This window comes from Lotus japonicus, chromosome 6 (assembly GCF_012489685.1).
Source record: "Lotus japonicus ecotype B-129 chromosome 6, LjGifu_v1.2".
Classification (NCBI taxonomy): domain Eukaryota; kingdom Viridiplantae; phylum Streptophyta; class Magnoliopsida; order Fabales; family Fabaceae; genus Lotus; species Lotus japonicus.
Genome location: NC_080046.1, coordinates 380,295 through 400,873, shown reverse-complemented (window position 1 = coordinate 400,873; position 20,579 = coordinate 380,295). Strand labels below are relative to the sequence as shown.

Genomic DNA, 20,579 nt, shown 5'->3' with positions numbered 1-20,579 from the left:
ATTTTAAATATTTTGATTATATAAATTTGGACTTTCTAGCTTCCCTATACTATCAGCAATTCAAGAATGCTGTAGCCTTTTTCCACGAGCAACATCATGATGGTGCATTTCTTATCAAAGATCAGGTTCAGTACCATACATAATGATCAAACCAACATAATGAACAGCAAGGTTTCATGTACTTCCATATGATTTTCATATTCATTATCTTTCTGAGCAATCTAAAATATATTGCGGAAGGTAAAAATAATGTTACACAGTAATAGAACCATGCACTCTCTTCTCATGAGAATTTAATGTTAACACAGTAACAGAATCATTCACTCTCTTCTCATAAGAATGTATAGACACAAACCCGACAAGGTTTGATAAAATTAGACAGACCTCCCTTCTTGATTCTGCAACAAAAGGTGACCTCCCATATATCTCCTGGGAAATGTAAGGTATACTGGAATTTATATAAGGGAGCTCTGTGTAATTTTAGAAACAAGAAGAGATAGCTCATACTATGTATGTGCTAGTATAAGATTCAGAGCCAGGTGTAATTTTCAAAAACAAGGGAAGTCCTTCTAATTTTTTCAGAACTTAGATGCCTTTACAAACAATGTAATAAAAAAGAAAATGAAATTTTATTATTGGCAATAATGAAAAGCAGATGCAAACAGACTCTCCTGTAGCTTTGCACATCTCTATATCCAGTTCTGCTCGTTACAAGTAGCTTTCTTATCCCTGTAGGAAGGGGGGGGGGGGGGGGGGGGAAACATTGATAAATACTGAAAGAACTCACGCCAAATGATAGAATGCAAAACTACCAACCTTTTATTGGAGTGAAAAATGCAAAGCTGAGATTTGGCCAAATGTATAGGATCAAAAAACAACTGTCAGATTGAGGGACTTCATTGAATACAGGCTATTTGAGTCCTGAAATAGGCAGAAAAATATCTTCACATTCAATCTGACATTAACTGTTTGAATTGCGTGCAGATATAAGTATGATATTCTGAGAAATGAAAAAACCAACTGGTCGAGTATTAAGACTGACTTAGCAAATGGAGTAATTGCATGTTTGCCGTTTGGAAACTAGTTGGTTTCCCAAGTTAAAGCAGAATCGATTCTGGAATAAATGTAAAATGAGAAGCAACTCTGTATAGCTTCTACCCTTGAGAATTGATTTAGGCTAATCCAATGAGAATCCAAATATGTATTAACACAATTTTTAGAATAGGAATTCATTTAGGGGTGTTTTGCGAGTTAGTTTTTGGAGGTTTTTCGAGGGAAAGAAAGGGGAGGATATATTCTTATTTTTCAAATTAGAAGATTTACATAATATTTTTTATAATAAATAAGTTATTAGTATGTTGTGCTGATGCTAATTTATCATTTCATAGATTTTTTTTAAAATATCATCAAATTAAATATTATTTATTTGAAAATAAAAAATATGCCCTTCTATTCCTTTCCCTCCAAAAACTAACTCAGAAACAACCCCTTAATTGCAAATGACAATAGCAGCTATTAAAAAATAGAGGTTGAAGCTATACTCAATGTTAGCTCTCTTGTAATAATTTAACTATACCTGAACAAGGAGGTGTAGAAAATTAAAATCATCTGGTGGTAAAGCCATATCTTCTCCAAAGAAGCATTCAGGATCAATATCTCCAGCAAACACCATTCAAAGTTGGACATGATTCATCTGATCATTTGCATACAAGTATCATCCAAGGTCAGCCATGTATATTATAGTATCAAAATCACATGCATTTTAAACACCAATAACCAATGATTATATGTAGAAATCATTCATTGGTACAACTATGGGATGATTTTAGTTTGAATATCTCTTTGAGGAATGTTTGTAAAGTGCACATTCATATGGAGATGATATCTCTAGTTTTTTGTTTCTATTTTCTTTTACTCCTATCCTCATCCCTCACATATATTTAATTACTTCTGTCATCAAAATGAAGAAAAAGGGGAAAAGGTAGCTCATACATGATACAATTCCAGAGAGGGTTCAACTATATGATTCCCATTGCTAACCTTCAATGAATACTCAGAAAGGGTGAAAACTTGTTCCCATCCCAGAATCCTGCAAAACAGCAGTCAGAAGATACTTGTGGTCATAAGTAGGAAAATTCAAATGTGGAAATTATGGTGGAAAAAATAATATTTGAGAAATAAAGTGCAATGTTCAGTACCTGTAGAAAAATATGAAATTAATATCAAATTATGAATATCCTAATATTTTGCCTCATTTTATGGACAACAATCCAAACTACCCAGCCAGAAAATAACATATTATTATAGAAATTACCAGTAGTTATTCCAGATGCCATGATTGAATGGTTCCAATTATAGCCTCAGCCTTTAAGCTAGTAAAGAAGCATAAAATCAGCCACGGAGGAAGGCCAGAATAGGTAGGCTCCATCCATAAATAACCACTTCTATTCATTTGTACAGCTATAACCATCCCCTTCAAGCACACATGAAAGTGTCAGCAGCCACGATTGCAAGCCACGAGGAGCATCCCTCTTCACCATTACTTCTAGCCTGCCAACAGCCTGCTTTGAAACACCACAATTCAGCAAAAGATGTCCAAGAGCTCTGAAAGTAAAATCATCAGGTTCAATGCCAGATTCTATCATTTTTTTGAATGTCTCTTTAGCTTCCCTTAGCCTCTTGCGCATAGAATACAAGCCAAGCACATTATTATAACTCAATAGATCAGTCAAGAGTCCTAGTTTCCTCATCTGATTTGCAATTTGAATGGCTTCATCCAGTCTACCAATTTTCTTATACATGCATAACATCATCACAAAAGAAAACTCATTGGCAACTTCATTCTCCCTCAAGATCTCAAATATCTCATTTGCTTGTTCAACCATAACTCGCTCAGTATAAAGATCAATCATACAATTTGAAGAAAATACAGAAGGGCCTTGTTGTGATGATTGAAGCAACTTGTATGTTTCTTGTGCTTCTTTCAGGTAGCCTACTTTAGTATACAACTTTATCAAAGAGTTACATATAGCTGGATTCCCTGGCAAGCCTGCCTTTCTCATTTCATCAACATAGCTGATGGCTTCTTTAACACTTCCCGCATCAGCAAAAGCATTGATTAATACACCAAAAATAATGGCATCAGGCTGCACACCATATCCAATCATCTCCTTGTATAATTCTTCTGCCATTTCCAATTGTCCAAACTTTGCAAAGCTTGTTATCACTGCACAATATGGGATGCAATCACTCACCAATCCTGTCTCCTGCATTTTTTTCACATAAAGTTTTGCAATGTTTGGCTTGTCAGCACTGGCCAAAATATGTATGAGAGAACTGAAGGTACATTTGTCTGCAACAACACCAAATTCCTCCATAGAATCAAATAATAGACATGCTTTATCATAGAATTTCCCTATTCCATAAGCTTTAATCATCACATTAACCTCAAGGACGCTGAGCTTCTTCCTTTCTTTGCAGCACAAAAAGACTTTCTCTGCTTCTAAAGTGTAACCTTGTTTGCCATATGCATCAATAATGGCGGAATAACATTCAGAAGTCATACTCCCAGCTAGGTAGAACCTTCTGAACCATAACCATGACTGCTCAAGCATACCTGACTCTACATACATCCTAGTCAAAGCAGATTGAGTTAATTCATCAATCTCAAGACCCCTTTCATCCATCTCCTGTACGAGTTCTTCAGCTTCTTTGACCATTTTCCTAGTTGAGTATGCATACAAGAGGGTACGGTAACTCACATGGTCAGGTTCAAGGCAGGCCTCTTTCATCTTTGCAAGATATTTTGCTGCCATGTTGATATTATTATGTTTGACATAAAGAGAAATGAGGATATTATATGTCCGTGTGTCAGGTGGGCATTGAAGCTCTTCCATTCTCTGCAACAGCAAACTAACTTCCCGTAGACGTCCATGGTTTCCGTACAAGTGAATCATTGTATTGAGTGTCACTGTGGTCAGGGGTATCCCTTGTTTGATCATGTTAGCAAAAGTTACAGATGCTGCTCGAAGTTGACCAGCCTTTCCATATGTGTCAATCAAGGTATTATATGTCCGTGAGCTTAAACAAACGTTGATATGTGATCCCTCATTGTTCAGATGTGCAGTGTCCACCTTATCATGATTAATCCCTAATCTTAAAGGTTCACCATTTGACCATTTCCTGAAAAACTCTTCAGCTTTTTGGAACTCTCCGGCCCTCTTGTGCAATTGAACGACAATCCCCATTGTGACCTCATCAGGTTCCATCCCTTGACTTTGCATCCTTTGAAGCCAAGCAAGTGCTTCTTTTTTAAGTCCACCTTTGCTGAAAACATCAATCAAGGTTCCATATGTGGAATTGACAGGCGCAACCCCTTTGAAATTCATTTCATTCCACAAACTCTCCACAAGGCTCCACTTTCGGGCTTTGCCGAGTATCCAAAGCATTATATTATAATGAATCACGTTCAAGTCATAACAACCTTTCTTCTTGAACCACTCGAAAATCTGCAATGCCCTCTGCCAAGAAACCTGTTCCTTCAAAATAATACTCATTTCCTTGTTGGAGAAACTCTCCTCCCATGGTCTGAGCGCCTCATCCAAATCCTGAATGGTATTCAAAGCTTGTAGAACTGCAGGAATACATCCACTGTAAGATGAGCATTTCTTCGAACATCTGGAGTGCACCTTGCGCTGCTTCAGAACAGACCCATTATCACCCCTTTTCTGTGGAATCCCAGAGTCAACATTTTTCTCCAGATTCAGTTTCTTTAGTCGAAATTCTTGGTGTATGCCATTGGGAGAATGGGGCAGTGCGTGATGTTTGGGGATGGGAATGGATACAGAGTTTTCAAGTGGAAGAGTAGCGGATTCTAAAAGTTGAAGCCTCAGAAGCATTTGGGGTTCCGAAGAATTATCAACACAAACAAAACAGGAAGAACGATAACAACTAACAACGACAGCTTCACTCTCTACTACTCTTTTTTCTTATCGTATCGGATTTGACAGAGTCTCATTTTCTTCTCATTTTATCCAGTTTTTGTACTTTGTATTGTAGGGAGGATTGGGCATCTTCTTACATAGAGACTAGAGAGTTTTTTGGGGGGGGGGGGTTTGGGATCACTTTTTCTACTCATAGTAATAAGTTTCTAAAGATTAATTTCCCAAAAAATTCTACTTCAGAAATCAGTTTTACAAATGAAAGTGGGTGGTAACCGGTAAGAATAGGAAAAAGAGGTGCAAAAGTAATTTTATATTTTTCACTTGAAGGGTTATCCAATAGCACTTACATTAAGTGGAAACAAAAATCTCCTAAAATGTTACAATGTAATAAAATAACTAATTAAGAACAAAATGTGATCATGCTATACATGAATCTTGACTAAAAGTCATATAAAAATCAATATATTCCAAGAGACACCAATGAAATAAATTATTGAGTGAAGATAGATTTTTTTCCCGTACTTTAACCGATGCTCTAATGTTATAAGTTATAACTCATCCGAGTGTACATAAGTTAAAATGAAAATCTATGTAGTTTTTAGAGTGGTCAATATCGTTAAAATGAACTCAAGCTCGTGCCCGTGTTAATTAGAACACAGAAAAGAGGAAAGACTTCAATAAAACTAGTACTAATTCTTGAAATCAAACAAAGGAAGGATTGAAACTTGTTATTTTAGGTGAAACCCATACTATTTTTTCCCCTTATTTTTATTACAAATCTTGCAATGGAATATATAACTCTCCTGACATTCATGAAAGACCAAAAACAATCTCTCCCATTTTCATATGGCTTATCGGATATTGCTTAAAAAAATATGGCTATTTACTATTTATATACATATCTTTGAAATTTTAAAATAAAAATAAAAAGAGAAATTGAGGTATATTAAAAGTAATAAAAATGAGTAAAAACTAAAAAGTGATTTCCTTAAATTTTTAAAAGGACATTATAGAATTTTTTGGGTCTGGGACATATCCATAATTTTCTTGTTAGAAGACCAAAATAAAATAATAAATAAATTGTCAATGTATATTATTTATACTTTAAATAATAATAAAATTATTTAAATATAACTCTTTGTTCTTTTATTGTACTAAATTTAATTATCTATTATTGTATCAACATGATATTTTAAGCAATTTATCTCTCAATATATACAACTAATAAATTTATGAGAATGTCATCTTCAACCTTATTGCGAAGACGAGTCTTAACAACTTTCATTGTACAAAAAACTCGCTTTGTAGGTGTTGTTGAAGCAGATAATGTTAAAAGACGTATCAATTTATTAACAACTGGAAACATTGATGCTTTCTAGTTTCAACTAACCCCTGATATCTGTGAGACCCAAGTTTTTAAGCTTAGAATAAACCGAATAAAATTCCTATTCACGATTAGTTTCGATGTAACGTGAAGGAAAATCTGAACAAGTTTATCGAATGGAATTAATTTGTGAAGGAGAAAGTTCAGGAAAAGGCTAAAGATTGTATCAAAGTCGATAAAAGTTATAGCACGATTAGTATTCGCTTAAACCTAGGGCAAGAGCGCTAGTAAATAGCTAATTTGCACTTAAAGACACGATGTAAACTAATTCCAAAAATCTTCAGAGAAATGTTAGAACTTCTCTTAATTCTTCCATAACAAGCGTTTCGATACGAAACCCTGGAATGTACGAAGGTCAAATTCAAATACTCGGAAGTTTGCCGAAACTAAATCCCTGATAGTTCAAGAACCCTAAAATCAACCGACGATGAAGACTTTTTCTATTCGGAGCTTCAAACGAAGATTCCACACACGTACACCTATTTCTGTCGATGTTTTGAATCTTTCTTCAGAACGAAGTTTTCTCATCCTACATCAACTGCAAAAAGTAGTTTTTCGGGATAAATCGATTCACACCAACTTTGGATCGTTTGCCTTAATTCCAAGAAACCTTTTTTGAGTTTTGGAATTCTGTCGCCAGAACCTATCTTAGAATTCACGGAGGATGGCACAGGAAAAATCGGAATCGCGAAATTTTCATTTTTCCGCATTTTCCACAACCTATAAATAGGATAAAATTTTCAAAACCCTTCACCATTGCAAACCCAAACCCGCGAGCACCAAGGAGGAGGAGGAGGAGGAGGAGGAAGAGGATTTTCGCCGTTTCTTGCCCGATCGCTGCACCGTTCGTTGCTACTCGAAGACATCGAGGTATAGATGATATCTCTCACTTCTGATCGTCAATTCTGTCGTTTTTCTCTATGTCTTTATGTGCTCAAAGTTTTGAGCTTTTTGTAAAACTGTCCAAATAACTCGATTTCTCTGTCTAAACTTATTCCCTGCATGCCCAAGAGCATGTTTAGCAGATTACATTTTGCCGAATGTCGCCGAAATGCCGCCGAATTCCAATTCTGCTTGAAAAACCCATTTTGAGCCAAAGTTTCATCCTTTAGGCTGAAAACTCTCGACTTAGCTTAGCGCTAGTAGGATTAGTTGTCATAAACGTCGTTGGTAACGTCCCCATCCAATTTGTTTTTCGAAATTCCAATTTTGAAATTCTGAGCTAAAAATATTGACCAAAATACCCCTGCGACAGTTTTCGATCCGATAATTTTTCCGAGCTTTGATTCGCCTTAGTTACCACTAATGATAGCCTAGGAACCAAGTTTGATCGAAGAAAAATCGGCGCACACAATTAGTGTGTGGCCGAGAGCACCTCCATAGGGGGAGGAAAATTTTGTTTCTCGAAAACTTGTCTTAACGCGTTAGATTATCGTACTTCGGAGTTTATAATGCTTCGTGTAACCCTAGTACTTATTGTTTGCTGAGTTTCTGACTCATTGTGATTGAATTCTGTGATTTTGCTCTAAGGTTCGTTTGAGGAATTCTGTGGAGCCGAAGAGGAAGGTTGTGAAGGAGAGCTTGAGGAACACGCTGGAGGAGTTACAGGTGAGGGCTACTCACTGAATACTAGCTAATGCTTTAGGTGTCGACGAATTCGACTTGATTTATTGTTTATGCACTTGATTGTGTTTGACTGGGAAAAATGTTTTCTGAGGCTACGGCTGACAATTGATAATCATTTATCGCTTGAATTGTTTTTTGGATTGATTCACATGCTATGTGCTAAATGGTTAATCTAAGATGTATTGATAATGATTCACATGCTATGTGCTAAATGGTTAATCTAGGATGTGTTGATATATGTGTCATGACTGTTGGATTGTGTTACTTTGATTATGCAAATACACATATATCTGTTGTACGTCAGAGTGAGGATAACTGGCAGTTATGCCAAACTCATCATGAAGTTTTGGGAAAGTTTGACGGGACGAACAGAGGTTCGGGCCCTTGTTATTGTTTTGATGGATCGAGACCTTCTCTGGGAATTACTTGGGATTATGGGATCTTTTAAACTCATAAGGTTAGAGACAAAACTAAATGGAAACTATTTTACAAGGAAAATTCATAAGACACTAAACAACCTCTGAACCTTTAAATAATGATCACAATCTCAAATAAGAGCTTAGGACTTGAATATTAGTTTTGGAAAATGAGAAGTGTCGTCGAATCCAAGTTTTGGGGAAACGGATAAGTTTCTGAGTATGTTAATACTCTTTTGCTCGATGAGCAGTTTTGTTGTTTGGCTATCCAAAGGATAAGCCGGGAATCTAATAAGTTTTTGAGTATGTTGATACTCTTTGCTCGATGAGCAGTTTTGTTGTTTGGCTATCTAAAAGATAAGCCGGGAAACGGATAGTTTCCAAGTACATTGGTACTCTTTGCTCGCTGAGCAGTTTTTGACCATCGGATGGAGATGAGTTGGATGATTCGAGAAATCATCATGAGATACTTTTGATAATTAATTGTCTTTTGTCGCAAAATCGACATTTACCTTAGGGTATTCTTTTTAGAGACAATAAGTTAGCTAGAACACGTGACGACGTGACGAGTGAGGTCGGAGACGTTGTTTGGCTAATCACTTTGCATTCATGCACACATTTTGAGGTTAATACACGGTGGGATGCCAGACCTCGGTGGATTCCAAAAATGGTCATAAGACCCGGATTTCCACATAAGAACACTGCGGTGATTCTTAGTAGCAGACGGAAATGGCAGACCTACGGGTTCACTGCTGATCTGACTACATTTTGTTTGGTATAAGAGACGCCCGAGCAGAAATGGTCCCATCGTGGCTGGTGTTAGGGCTGACTCGATGGAGCACATCCTTCCGGATTTCATCTTGTTCCTCGTCATTGCATTCATGCACCATTCATACTGATTTAGTTGCCGAGTGTGTTTGATACTTGTTAACTTTGTTTGAGATATGTTAATTGCCAGTAAACGTTATTTATTTCCATTTGGTAAGATATACAATTTATAATGCTGTCATTCATATCTAAGCATATATAAATACTTCTTAAACTTTACCTATTGGATGTACTATTATGTAATTCTTTGAGTTGACCCTCGCGCGTGCTACCTATGTTTGGGGGGCTATGTATGCCCTTATTGTCAGATGTCGATGGCGGACTGGTTCGAGATGGTCGTCCCTTCGGGGGGGACTAGGTTTGAGATGCTGGATCAGGACACCCCGGGCTCATGGGTGGTCGACCCCGCCGGTCACCGAGCTATCTATTCGGGGAGAATAATGGAGGACCGCGTCGACAGGATGGGAAACCTGACGCACGGAGTTTTGAGACGCTACACCGTCAGCTTCAACCTACCACCGGGTGTGCACTGTGGACCTGGAGTTGTAGTACCACCACCATCGTCGCCTTCGGACGACGAGGACCCCTCGGAGGAGGTGCCTGTGGGAGGGACTTCATCAGACTCTAGCTCATCCACTATTGCGGCTGCTGTTGATTTGGGATCGGGTGCAGGACCCGCATGACCAGCTGTGGAGACAGATGCAGTCATAGACCTAGTCGTCTTGGATTCAGATTCAGACGACGACCTTGGTGATGCATAGTTGGGAGTGCTGTGGTGTGCTCCTCTAGTCAGGATTAGGGTAGGAGTAGCGTCGTGGCTCTGGTCTTCAGTTTCTCAATTTTGGGGCAGGGTAGGTCCCCGACCTGTAGCTTTTTGAGTGGTTCTCTTTACAGGATTCACAGAGAGTTGGTCGGACTAGGAGGTCTTCGGGCTGTTTTTGGGTTGACCTTCTTTCGTTTGGAGGACTGTAATCTGAATACTTGACCTTTTATTTTGGTTTGTACATATTTGCCGGCAAGCACTACTTTCCGTCACTGGAGGTTACTCGTGACGTGGCATGCTACTTACAGCGGGGGCTGTAATTATATCTGTACATTAGTCATGTTTATCTTTCGTCGATGAGTCTTTATTTCGATAAGTCTTTTATTTACTTAAAACAAATATCAAAAAAAAAATATTCACGTTTTTGCGCTTTGTTTTCTTTTTGGTTACTAAAGTGACGCCACCGAAATCAGGGTGTTACAATATCTAATTAATTGTGTTAATTTTCACACAATATTATTTGTTTTCATATTTTACCATTTAGAATGTATTTTATATTTTCTCATTTAATTTTCTCACAAAAGTTCACTTAGAAAAATATCAATTAATACTTTCTTGAAATTCTAAGTATATAGTTACATATATTTTCCTTTAGTTAACAAGGAATAAATACTAAATAGTATGGGTGGTGGGGGAGGTTTTCGTGATTCAGAGGGCACCTGGTTGCTGGGCTTTCATACGTTCAGAGACGGGGGCACCGCTTTGTTGGCGGAAGCCATGGCTCTCCGGGATGTCCTGGTGATGGCGGTGAGTAGAGGTTGGACAAATTTAGTGTGTGATGTTGACTGTGCGGAGATCCTGGCTTCGTTGGAGGATTTCGACAGTAGGAGCTAATGCCGGTGTTTCAAGAGATTACCGATCTAGTGCGTGGGGAGCGGATGATGGTCTTGCATTGTATTCGGTGTGAGGGAAATGTGGTTGTTGATCATCTCGCTAGGTGAGGGGCTCACACACATGACTTGGGAATTCATATTGTTGATAGGCTTCACCTGGAGCTTGAAAACCTCATGTTGAGGGACTCGTTATTCGTTCGTTCATCTTTCTTGTAGTTTTCCATTGAAGAAAAAAAAATAGTAATACCTTGAGACCATTGGAATATAATGGTGTTAAAAAAACTAAAAGAACTGTGATGATTACAAAGAGAGTGTTGGTGGATAGGTTAAGTTACAAGTTTTGTTTATGATTGAGAAAGTTAAATGGTATAAGATTGAGATAATGATAAACTTTGGGTGTGGCTAAAGAGTGTTGGATAAGATAAAAGTGGCATTATTATCTAAGTATTTTTTTCTCCTCAAGTTATCTTTACAGTGAATAATCATGAAATTAATCTCTTGAGTCTCACATATCATATTCGGGTAGACATCTCCCAATAAATACTTCTTCATACAAACCGCATAAAAATCGAATATTGGATTAGATACTTAGGTAAGAAACCCAATTATCTACCAGTTTTGCTAAGAGTCTATTTTGTGGTCATGGTGGAATAATCAATGATAATAATAAAAGTTGGATTGTAGTACAATACGATAAGAATAGAATAACCTGTTAATCATGCTCTTTTTTTTTTGTCAAATGTTATCATGCTTGATGCACACCGAATTACATTTAATAAGTTAGTAATTTTATCCTGAGTTATCTCACATTGTGTTTGATGTGAACTAAATAATGGTGTGATACCATAAAAATGATAATGAAATGATGAAACTGAATTAAAATAAACTTACATGACAATTTTAAAATAAACTGTAGTTTTTGTCTTTTCCGATTATACTTGGACAAAGAGTAGGTGCCCCTAATATGCATATATTCTCTCAAGTCAGTCATGAAGCTTTAGCAAAATTGGAAATGTTTGTACATCACATTCTTGAAGGCTACCATTTACTCTACCATTTTTTTTTTGCAAAAATCAAACTATTGTTGTTTTTGAAGATTTCATGGTACATCAAATAGCCATATGCTTTAAATGCTTAGTAAGAGACCGTTTGAAGCAAGAAAGAGTTTGAAGATGAAGAACCATAACCATAATCTTAACATTAACATTTCAAAGGGCTATAAAAGGGAGATGATAAAGAAGTTTGAAGACTTATCTAAGTTTTCATACGCGCAAGCAACCCTTTAGTCTTTCATTATTTCTTGCAATCTTTGTAAAGCCTATATGTAGTAATTCATACACGCAAGCAACCCTTTAGTCTTTCATTATTTCTTGCAACCCTTTAGTGTTTCAGGCTTTAGTGACTCAATCTAAGTTTTCATACGCGCAAGCAACCCTTTAGTCTTTCATTATTTCTTGCAATCTTTGTAAAGCCTATATGTAGTAATTAAGCTTAAACACTTTGTCAAAAACACAAGAACGCCCTAGAGCTTGCATTGTCAACTACTCTCTCTTAAGGAGAAACTTAGCAGAGTTAACTCTTTACCACTGTAAAGGATCTAAAGCCTGAAGAGGCTTAAGAAAAAATACTTGTTGAAGTTAGAAGAAACATTTGGTGATGACCAAGAACTGGAGGTAACCCAAGACTTAAAGGTGAGCTGGTATAAACTGTCTTTTCTCTTAATCCTTGGTCTTTAAACTTACTTGTTATTATTATTCCGCGGCAATTAACAAGGGGTTTTATTGAAAAGTTTTTTAGCAAAGATTTTTACTATCATCCAACATATTCAAAGTATGCGAAAACTTTTAGACACAATTCAACCCCTTCGTGTCTTTTGTGTTTACTTCAACACTGATATTCAGAATGTCACATGATTCAATCACTGGAATGGGAATGCTGCTCATTTGCAATACTTGTTGAACCACACCCCAATGTTAAGGAAGCTTTCAAAGTCGGATTGTGGCCTGTACAAAAGTTAAAGTAAACTATATTATCAATTACAATTCTATTAGACAAAAAAGAGATGTTTAAGATTTGTTTACCTTTCAATTCCATGAGTATCATTGGGAAATACGATGACTTTAACTTGTACTCCTTTCTCCTTTAAAGCCCGAGCATACTGCAAATTTAAACAATATGATTCTCGTTCACAAGTTCACATGGTTCTCATTCAGAAGGCAGACACCTAAGCATCTCCAGTTATTTTGTTGAGGCTATTGAATTGAGGGTCAAAATACTTACTTGCAATCCGGTCGTAATTGGAACACGAAGATCTTGGGCACCTAATAGAAAAAGCGTTGGTGTTCTTACCTGGAGATATCAAAAAAATATAAAATTATAAATCTACAATGCAGGAATTCAACAGCATGCAGAATGAAATATAATAAATACAAATCTGCAGGTTTTAGTATGGTGGACATTAACATTGAGACCAGTTCTCTGCTCATTAAAACGTTTGTCAAGGCAGTCAAATGAATCACAAAGATAATTGAAAACTAAAAACTAAAAACTAAATACTAAATAAATAGGAATGAGAGGAACAAGTTAATGACATAAATAAAATTCTAAACAATAAAGGTTTCGGTGCCATTGAAAAGGTAAATGCAGTTTGCTCAAAATATTGAGGCTCAGCTAACCCTTGTCGTCAAAATTATATTCTTGTGGGGATTATAGCTATAAGTGCGTATGCAAATTCAATATTTCAATATTTCAACATTTTATTTGGGTGTGCACACCTTTGAGAGGTGTGAAATTGGAGACTTGGTATAAAACAGAGCCAGATCCTCTGCTGAAGGTGCTTCAGTGAACCTATTTCTGCCACTGGTTCCATAGGTCTCCACAAAGCACCAATCAGGAATATCAGTTGTACCAACCATCAGTCCAAGGTTACAAACAGGATTTCTAGCAGCTGCTGCAACAAACTTCTCCGGTGCCTATAGCAAACAGCAAGATATGATCAAAGAGTGAGCGACGCAAAAACAAAACGCATAATAAAATTGTGTCATAGGATTAAGAGGATGCCAAAGCCTCCTATTACAAATGTTTACACTAGGCGCCAGCAAGTTTCCAACAGAAATAACTGACTGTGAGCGGTTAGTTGGAAGTTACTATAAATAAGAGCTAGATCTCATAGCTAGTTACCTTTGTCATTTTGGGAGTTAGAATAACTGAATTGGGGAATTCAGTTAGGGTTAGGAACTGATTCTCAACTGAATTGGGATTCAGTTGAGCTTCAGTAGTAATTCTCAGTTTCTGTTACTTCTTCTTCTTGCAATAACAATTCTCGTGTTCTCTCTGTTCTTGTGTGTTTGGCTCCATTTTCTTTCTCTTCCATTCTCCATTGTGGAACCAGTGCTATCATTGTGAAAGCCCAAACTTTCAATAGACAAAGCCACCCCACTAATGAAGTGAATATTTACGGGGTAACTAACTTTGAACATCATAGCCACACCTTTGTGATGTATATGCATATAAAATTTAATACTCCATTTTTATTTTGTATCGTCTTTTGAGAAAAAGCTTGGGTTATTGTTACATTATCTAATTAGATACACATTAACCGGAGTCAAATTCATTGACACTAGGTGCAAGAAATAGACACTCAAGTGCAAAATCAACCAATCCAATCGTGGAAATATTTATATTGATGATCATGTATACCACATTGACACATTGTAGATAATATAGACATTTCTAGCTATGTAATCTAATAGTAGTATTTAATTGTGCTCTAAATATTTAATTGCTTAGATTCTTTTCTACCGTTAGGCTACACCCAAAAGGCACAATCAAACTCTAAGTTGCATCTACTGTTTTATACTGTTGTGCAATTCTGGTCGATGTACACAACCCTAGTTTCCTGAAAATGTTCAAGCAATTCTAGAAATCAATATATTTTGGGATTCAATTAAACCGCCTTTTTTTTATTGGGTTAAGTGGAGGGGCTAGGCCCCGAAATCGCCTTATTTCTAGCTGCATCTGTGATGCTGTTGTTGTAGTAAAATGAATCTAACGATAAGAAAAATTTAATGCTACTAGATGAGAACGTAAGGCACATGAACATTGACAAACTTGATTGAGATTTCCTTAGTTTGAATTGTGCTGAGATTGTAGAGGCTGAACTTAATTGTTGAAATACAAAGCAAAACAAAATTGGAGTTAAAAATAAGGGAAAGAAAAATGAGATTTGGAAGTGCTTGAACAATTAGTTTGAAGGAAGAGTAAATATTGAACATTAGGTTCCTAAGTTTCTTGAATTTCAGGATCTAAAGGTTTCTGAACTCATTGTTCTTGTCTCTTGTTTGAATTTGTGAATCACTTCTATCTTCTCCATTTTCTTTTCACTCTTAATCTCGTTTTCGTTCAAGTACACTTTCTCCTCTTTCTTTTTATGGTGGAGTTCTCTATGATAAGAAGAATGTGCATAACGCCTCTTCATCATTTTCCTCATCTCCTCCAAAGTATTCACTAATAATTCATCATATCTCTTCTTGTCTCACCAAACTAAGGCATAATGACTCAATTTTATAGCTGCCACCTTTAACTTCTTCTCTTACATGTATTTGTGGCATCACTACTAAAAATACACAAGCAGCCAACAGTACTATAACCACTAAGTTTGTGACTCTCCAATCTTTAGCAGAAATAATTGCATGCGAAAACCCTTTTTTAATCTATCTTGACAAAATATCTGTGGCTCATATGTCAACAATAAATTTGTCACAGTATGCAAAAATGATGAGATAAAAGAATTTTATAGAAAAATATGTCAGACTTCAAAAATCATAGTATATGGACAATACCTGGCCAATCAAGTGGGTTGTAAGAAAACCACCATGTGAACCACCAAGCAGCGCAATCTTTGATGGACTGGCAAGTCCCAAGTTTACAACATGATCAATAGCAGTGAGTACATCATTCACATCCTGCATATGACAGACTAAGATCAAGGTCCAACCTCATGAACAAAATTAGGCCATGATATCATAATAATTTGGGAACTTGATTATGAAGGTGAACCACTGTCCGATACTATCAACATAAGAATTTAGAACTTCAAAAAAAAAAACCACTAAGTACCTGAGATCCAATTTTCCCAGGAAGAGATTGTAAGGCTTCCTCGCCAAATCCTAATGAACCCCTGAGAAATATTATCATGTAAGAAACTGGAAGAGAGTAAGTACTAGAAATTTCTTCAACTATAGTTGGATATCTAAGAAGGCTTCAAGCGATGTGGGATCATACTAGCTGTTCTGTACTAGGGAAAGCTTACGTAAGATAATGGCAGAAAGTAAACCCTAGCAGAGCACTCAAAATAGCAATGTTATCATAAAAGGAATATTCTCATTAATGCTAAAAAGTCGTCTGGTACAAGTTGATGACCTCCCCTTTTATAGAGGGTGCGGTCATGATGTGGATTTTTCCTATATTTGGGCCTGACAATCAGGGCCCAAACCCCTATGCATATAAGACAAATCCAAGAGAATCTTCCAGCTGGCTTGCGGGTCCACCTGAGGAAGAGCAAAGCTATTACACCGTGTCGTTGATTCTCGCCAGGCTGTCTTCATTAGCGTGATTGCTCCTATTTGGGCGGGCACTTTATGTCCCGCCCAGTCCACATGCCCCCAAGACATGAGACTCAGGTAACTTGAGTCGAAATGTCTTTATATACTGTTTTGTCGCCCGATGTGTCGTGATATTGTCTTTCGCTGATTGCAGGTATGTCGCCATTCTATTGTTTATTTATTCATCGCCATTTTTGTTGTTCACTATTATGGCGCTACTTTCATGTTTATCTTGCTGATACACCGCCATTTTCTTAACCGTTAGTCACGTCTTTTCAAATGACGCACGTAATCCTTGTTTTCCGGGATTTCGTCATCATTTGCCATAAATGCTGTTGTGCGTCTCGAGGAGTTACATCTTTTCAGTTCATACCTTTTCAAATTTCGAATCCCACGTCTCTTCACGATCTTCCCCCACTCCTTCTCTCTCCTCCTTCACCTTCTATAAAAACCCCATTTTCACTTTTCACTTTTCACTTTTCTAAAACTCTTTCCTGAAAACTTCTTTCCGGTTCCTCACTTTCTCTCTTCAAACTCCGGCAAACCTCCCTTGCTCCGGCCGTCGTCATTGCGCGGTGCTCCCCCATAGCCGACGTCCTCCTTACTCAATCTTGCAGTTCATCTTCCGGTTAGTTCTTCCTCTTTCTTGAAATTCTTCACTTACTTCTGTTTTCTTCTTGAATCTGTTCCTCTTCTTGCTTTTCCTTCTTGAGTCTATTCGTCTTCCTTTTTCTTTTTATGAAACTACCCGGTATGTCACTGCAAAATTTTAGTATTTATTCCTTGGAGCTTTCTTCACCTTCTACGGAGGGGGAAGTTTCTGTCCCAACTGTCATTGAAATTCACTCCTCGCCTTCTACTCATGATGATTCCGGTCCCGCCGGCTCTGTAGATTCAATTCTTTCCTCAAATGGAGAGTTATCTTCACCCGAATGGCGCTCAAATGCACATTTGGTTGAAAATAAGTGTCTCTTGCGTTCTATCTGGAGCAGTGTTGGGAGCATTAATTCGCTTCGAATATCTGCCCAAGGGTTCACGAAGATAAACCCCGCCACCTCCAATAATGAAGACCTTCAGTTGAATGTTCTTCCATGTGGCGAGGATGACTGTGTTCTTTTGCGCAAAGAGCCAGTCGATGAATCGCCTGATTTCTTTTTTGTTTATGGTTATTTCTTCTTAGACTTGAATATCAAACTTCCCTTCTCGCCTTTTATATGTCACGTTCTTTCTTTTCTGAATGTGGCGCCTTGTCAGCTCCAACCCAACGCCTGGGGTTTTATCCGCTGCTTTGAAATTCTTTGTGAACACTTGAGTTTCACTCCGACCTACCCCTTGTTTTTCCTTTTCTATAAGTCAGTCACCACTAAGCTGACTTCTGTGAAATGGGTTCCCCTTTTGGCCCGTAAGAACATGAGCCGGTTCACCGCCCTTAAAAGCCATTACAAAGTATGGCAGAAAAAATATTTCAAAGTTATGGAGTCGCCCGAAATAAAGAACTTGTTCCGAGATTCCGACAATAACCCCTTCTTCCCTTTTTACTGGACAAAAAACCCTCGCCGAAAAATATCCGTTTCATACGACGCCTTGGATGAATCTGAGCAAGGCATCGCCGATTACCTTCGCACACTACCAGTAATCTCTGGTCATGACTTGATTGAGGCGTCGAAATCCGGCACTTTAAATCAATTTTTTAGTAAGTTTATAATCTTTGCACATAACTTGTTTTTCTTTTTGTTCACGTATCTCGCCTAATTGGTGCTTTCCATGCAGCTACGATGGGAAAAAGCAAGGTTGACGCGAACCCAATCAAGATGAAGGAATACCTCGCCCAGTCCACTGCGGCGGCGAAGAAGAGGGCCGCCGAAGTTGAGCAAAAGAAGAAGAATGACGGTGCTTCGGGTTCTGACAACGTCAGGGACCCCAAGCGCCAAAGGACTTCAGGCACCGCTGGTGGCAAACCTCTTCATCAATCCACACTCGATCCAGCCGGTTTAACTTCTAAAAGTCATCCGGCGGAGAAAAAGAAAGGAAACGACAACGTCCCGCCGCCCCACCAAGACTCAAGCATAATCAACCGCCCGTCAACTCCGTTTGGCCAAGCTGACCCTAGCTCAGCCACTGGTGGCGAGGCTCCTCCCCCTTTGCTGAACTTATCTGATCCTCACTTCAACGGGTTGGACTTTATGACTCGTACTTTTGACAACCGGATCCATAAGGATGTTTCCGGACAGGGCCCCCCCAACATTGCTTCTGTGGCGATCCATCACGCCCTTTCTGCCGCCAGCACTGTGGCGGGGATGGCTCAGTGTGTGAAGGAGTTGATTTCAACCAATAACCGCTTTGAGAAGAAGGCAGCCGATTACAAGACTGCATATGAGCGAGCTAAGGCTGACGCTGAGGCTGCCAACAAAAAGCAGATATCTGCTGAAGAGAAGTGCGCTAAGTTAACTGACGACTTGGCGGCTTCGGACCTGCTCCTTCAAAAGACCAAGTCTCTGAAAGAAGCCATCAACGACAAACATACTGCTGTTCAGGCCAAGTACCAAAAGCTGGAAAAGAAGTATGATCGTCTGAATGCTTCTATTTTGGGGCGCGCCTCCCTCCAGTTTGCTCAAGGCTTCCTGGCGGCCAAAGAGCAGATAAGTGTGGTTGAGCCAGGCTTTGATCTCTCCCGCATTGGCTATTTGAAGAACATTAAGGATGGCCAAGTGGTTGGCGAGGATGATGTTAGCCTCGATCTCCTTCCTCAATTTGATGATGAAAGTGAGCCCGAAGAAGAAGAAGATTGCGAAAATGGAGATGGCCAGGACCAGGGCGAGGACCAAGGAAAGGAAGACCCTCAAGCTGTTGCAAGCCAGGGAAACAGCGCCAACAACGAGAACGTAGCTTGAATTTGTTTTTATTTTGCTAAGTCTAAATTTAAGCTTTGGGCCTTGCCCTTTTTGTTCGTTGTTGTTTTAAATCATGTATGGGCTTCGCACCTTTATCTTTTTTCAATATGACTTGTTTTAATTTCGATCGTTGTTACTTTTAAGTTGTTGTTTACTAAATTGTTCTTTTCGTTCTTTTCATTTGGCTTCATATACTTTAGCCAATTTTTCAACGTGGTTTGGTTTCTAGTGGCCACTAGAATTGCCAAGGCTTTTAACATTTGATGGCGATACTTTCTTATTCCGAAAGGTTTCCTCGCGGTATTGTATACCTTGATACGATTTGCACTGCATAAACTCGTAATGTAAATCAAAAGATAAGCAATACTGTTGAAATGAGCGTTTCATTACCTTGCATATATGGAAACAATTGTTCCTTCGTTCTTACATATACCGCCTCATTAAAAACCTTTCCGAAGAAAGGGAAAAAGAGTGCGGCTTCATTCACCTTTGTTGTTTCTTTTAACTAAAATACTGTTTCAGGTGGGAGGCGTTCCATGTGCGTGGAACCTTTTGACCGTTAAGTTGTTCCACTTTATACACTCCTCCTCCTACGTCGCCTATAATCCTGTAAGGCCCGCCCCAGTTGGGCGACAGTTTGTTGTGTTTGTCAGGTATGGTATTTTTTCGGAGCACTAAGTCTCCCACCCTCATCTTTCTTGGCACCACTTTTGTTGAAAATTTTCTAGCGACCTTCACCTTTCCCGTCTCATTTCTTATATGCGCCTCCCGTTGTTCTTTAGGCAGCATAACTAGGCTTGCTATCAGATTTTCTCCGTTGTCATTCTCATCAAACCGAGCCACTCGCCAACTTTGGTTTTCTATTTCCACTGGGAGCATGGCGTCAGTCCCATAAGTTAAACGATACGGGGTTTCCTTTGTGCTTGACTGTTCAGTGGTGTTATATGCCCAAAGAACGCCTGGTAGTTCCTCCGCCCAAAGCCCTTTTGCTTCATCCAGCTTCTTTTTTAAGCCTTTCAAAATAACTTTGTTAGCTGACTCGGCCTGTCCATTGGTCTGTGGGTGTTCTACCGAGGCAAATCTCATTTCAATTCCCATTTGTGCGCAAAATTCCCGGGTGACGTTACTTGTAAATTGGGTTCCATTGTCCATTACCAAAGCCATGGGAACCCCAAATCTGCACACAATTCTTCGCCCCATGAAATTCTTGACCTTGGCTGCCGTGATAGTCG

At 38.4% G+C, this 20,579-nt stretch overlaps 2 protein-coding genes across 4 annotated transcripts in view; both read right to left on the bottom strand.

The window, feature by feature from the left end:
• Window positions 1-172: 172 nt before the first annotated feature.
• Window positions 173-5,095, bottom strand: LOC130724476 (pentatricopeptide repeat-containing protein At3g23020). Its single transcript, XM_057575702.1, has 5 exons — window positions 2,315-5,095; window positions 1,993-2,089; window positions 1,577-1,693; window positions 817-921; window positions 173-729 (listed from the first exon to the last, which is right to left on the bottom strand). The coding sequence occupies exon 1, from the start codon at window positions 4,896-4,898 to the stop codon at window positions 2,445-2,447; it is 2,454 nt and encodes an 817-aa protein (XP_057431685.1). The 5' UTR covers window positions 4,899-5,095; the 3' UTR covers window positions 173-729; window positions 817-921; window positions 1,577-1,693; window positions 1,993-2,089; window positions 2,315-2,444.
• Window positions 5,096-12,578: 7,483 nt separating this feature from the next.
• LOC130722319 (acylamino-acid-releasing enzyme) overlaps window positions 12,579-20,579 on the bottom strand; it is an 18,870-nt gene continuing 10,869 nt past the window's right edge. For all 3 annotated transcript variants that reach the window (XM_057573011.1, XM_057573010.1, XM_057573009.1), the window contains exons 13-18: window positions 15,972-16,032; window positions 15,695-15,817; window positions 13,628-13,825; window positions 13,134-13,202; window positions 12,935-13,011; window positions 12,579-12,856 (exon numbers count right to left, since the gene is read on the bottom strand). In XM_057573011.1, coding sequence (XP_057428994.1) covers window positions 12,793-12,856; window positions 12,935-13,011; window positions 13,134-13,202; window positions 13,628-13,825; window positions 15,695-15,817; window positions 15,972-16,032 — 592 coding nt within the window. In that variant the 3' untranslated portion in view covers window positions 12,579-12,792. The remainder of the gene's footprint in view (window positions 12,857-12,934; window positions 13,012-13,133; window positions 13,203-13,627; window positions 13,826-15,694; window positions 15,818-15,971; window positions 16,033-20,579) is intronic.

Bases quoted from the DNA above. Each gene is read 5' to 3' on its own strand.
- LOC130724476 (XM_057575702.1), bottom strand. From the start codon at position 4,898: ATGCTTCTGAGGCTTCAACTTTTAGAATCCGCTACTCTTCCACTTGAA.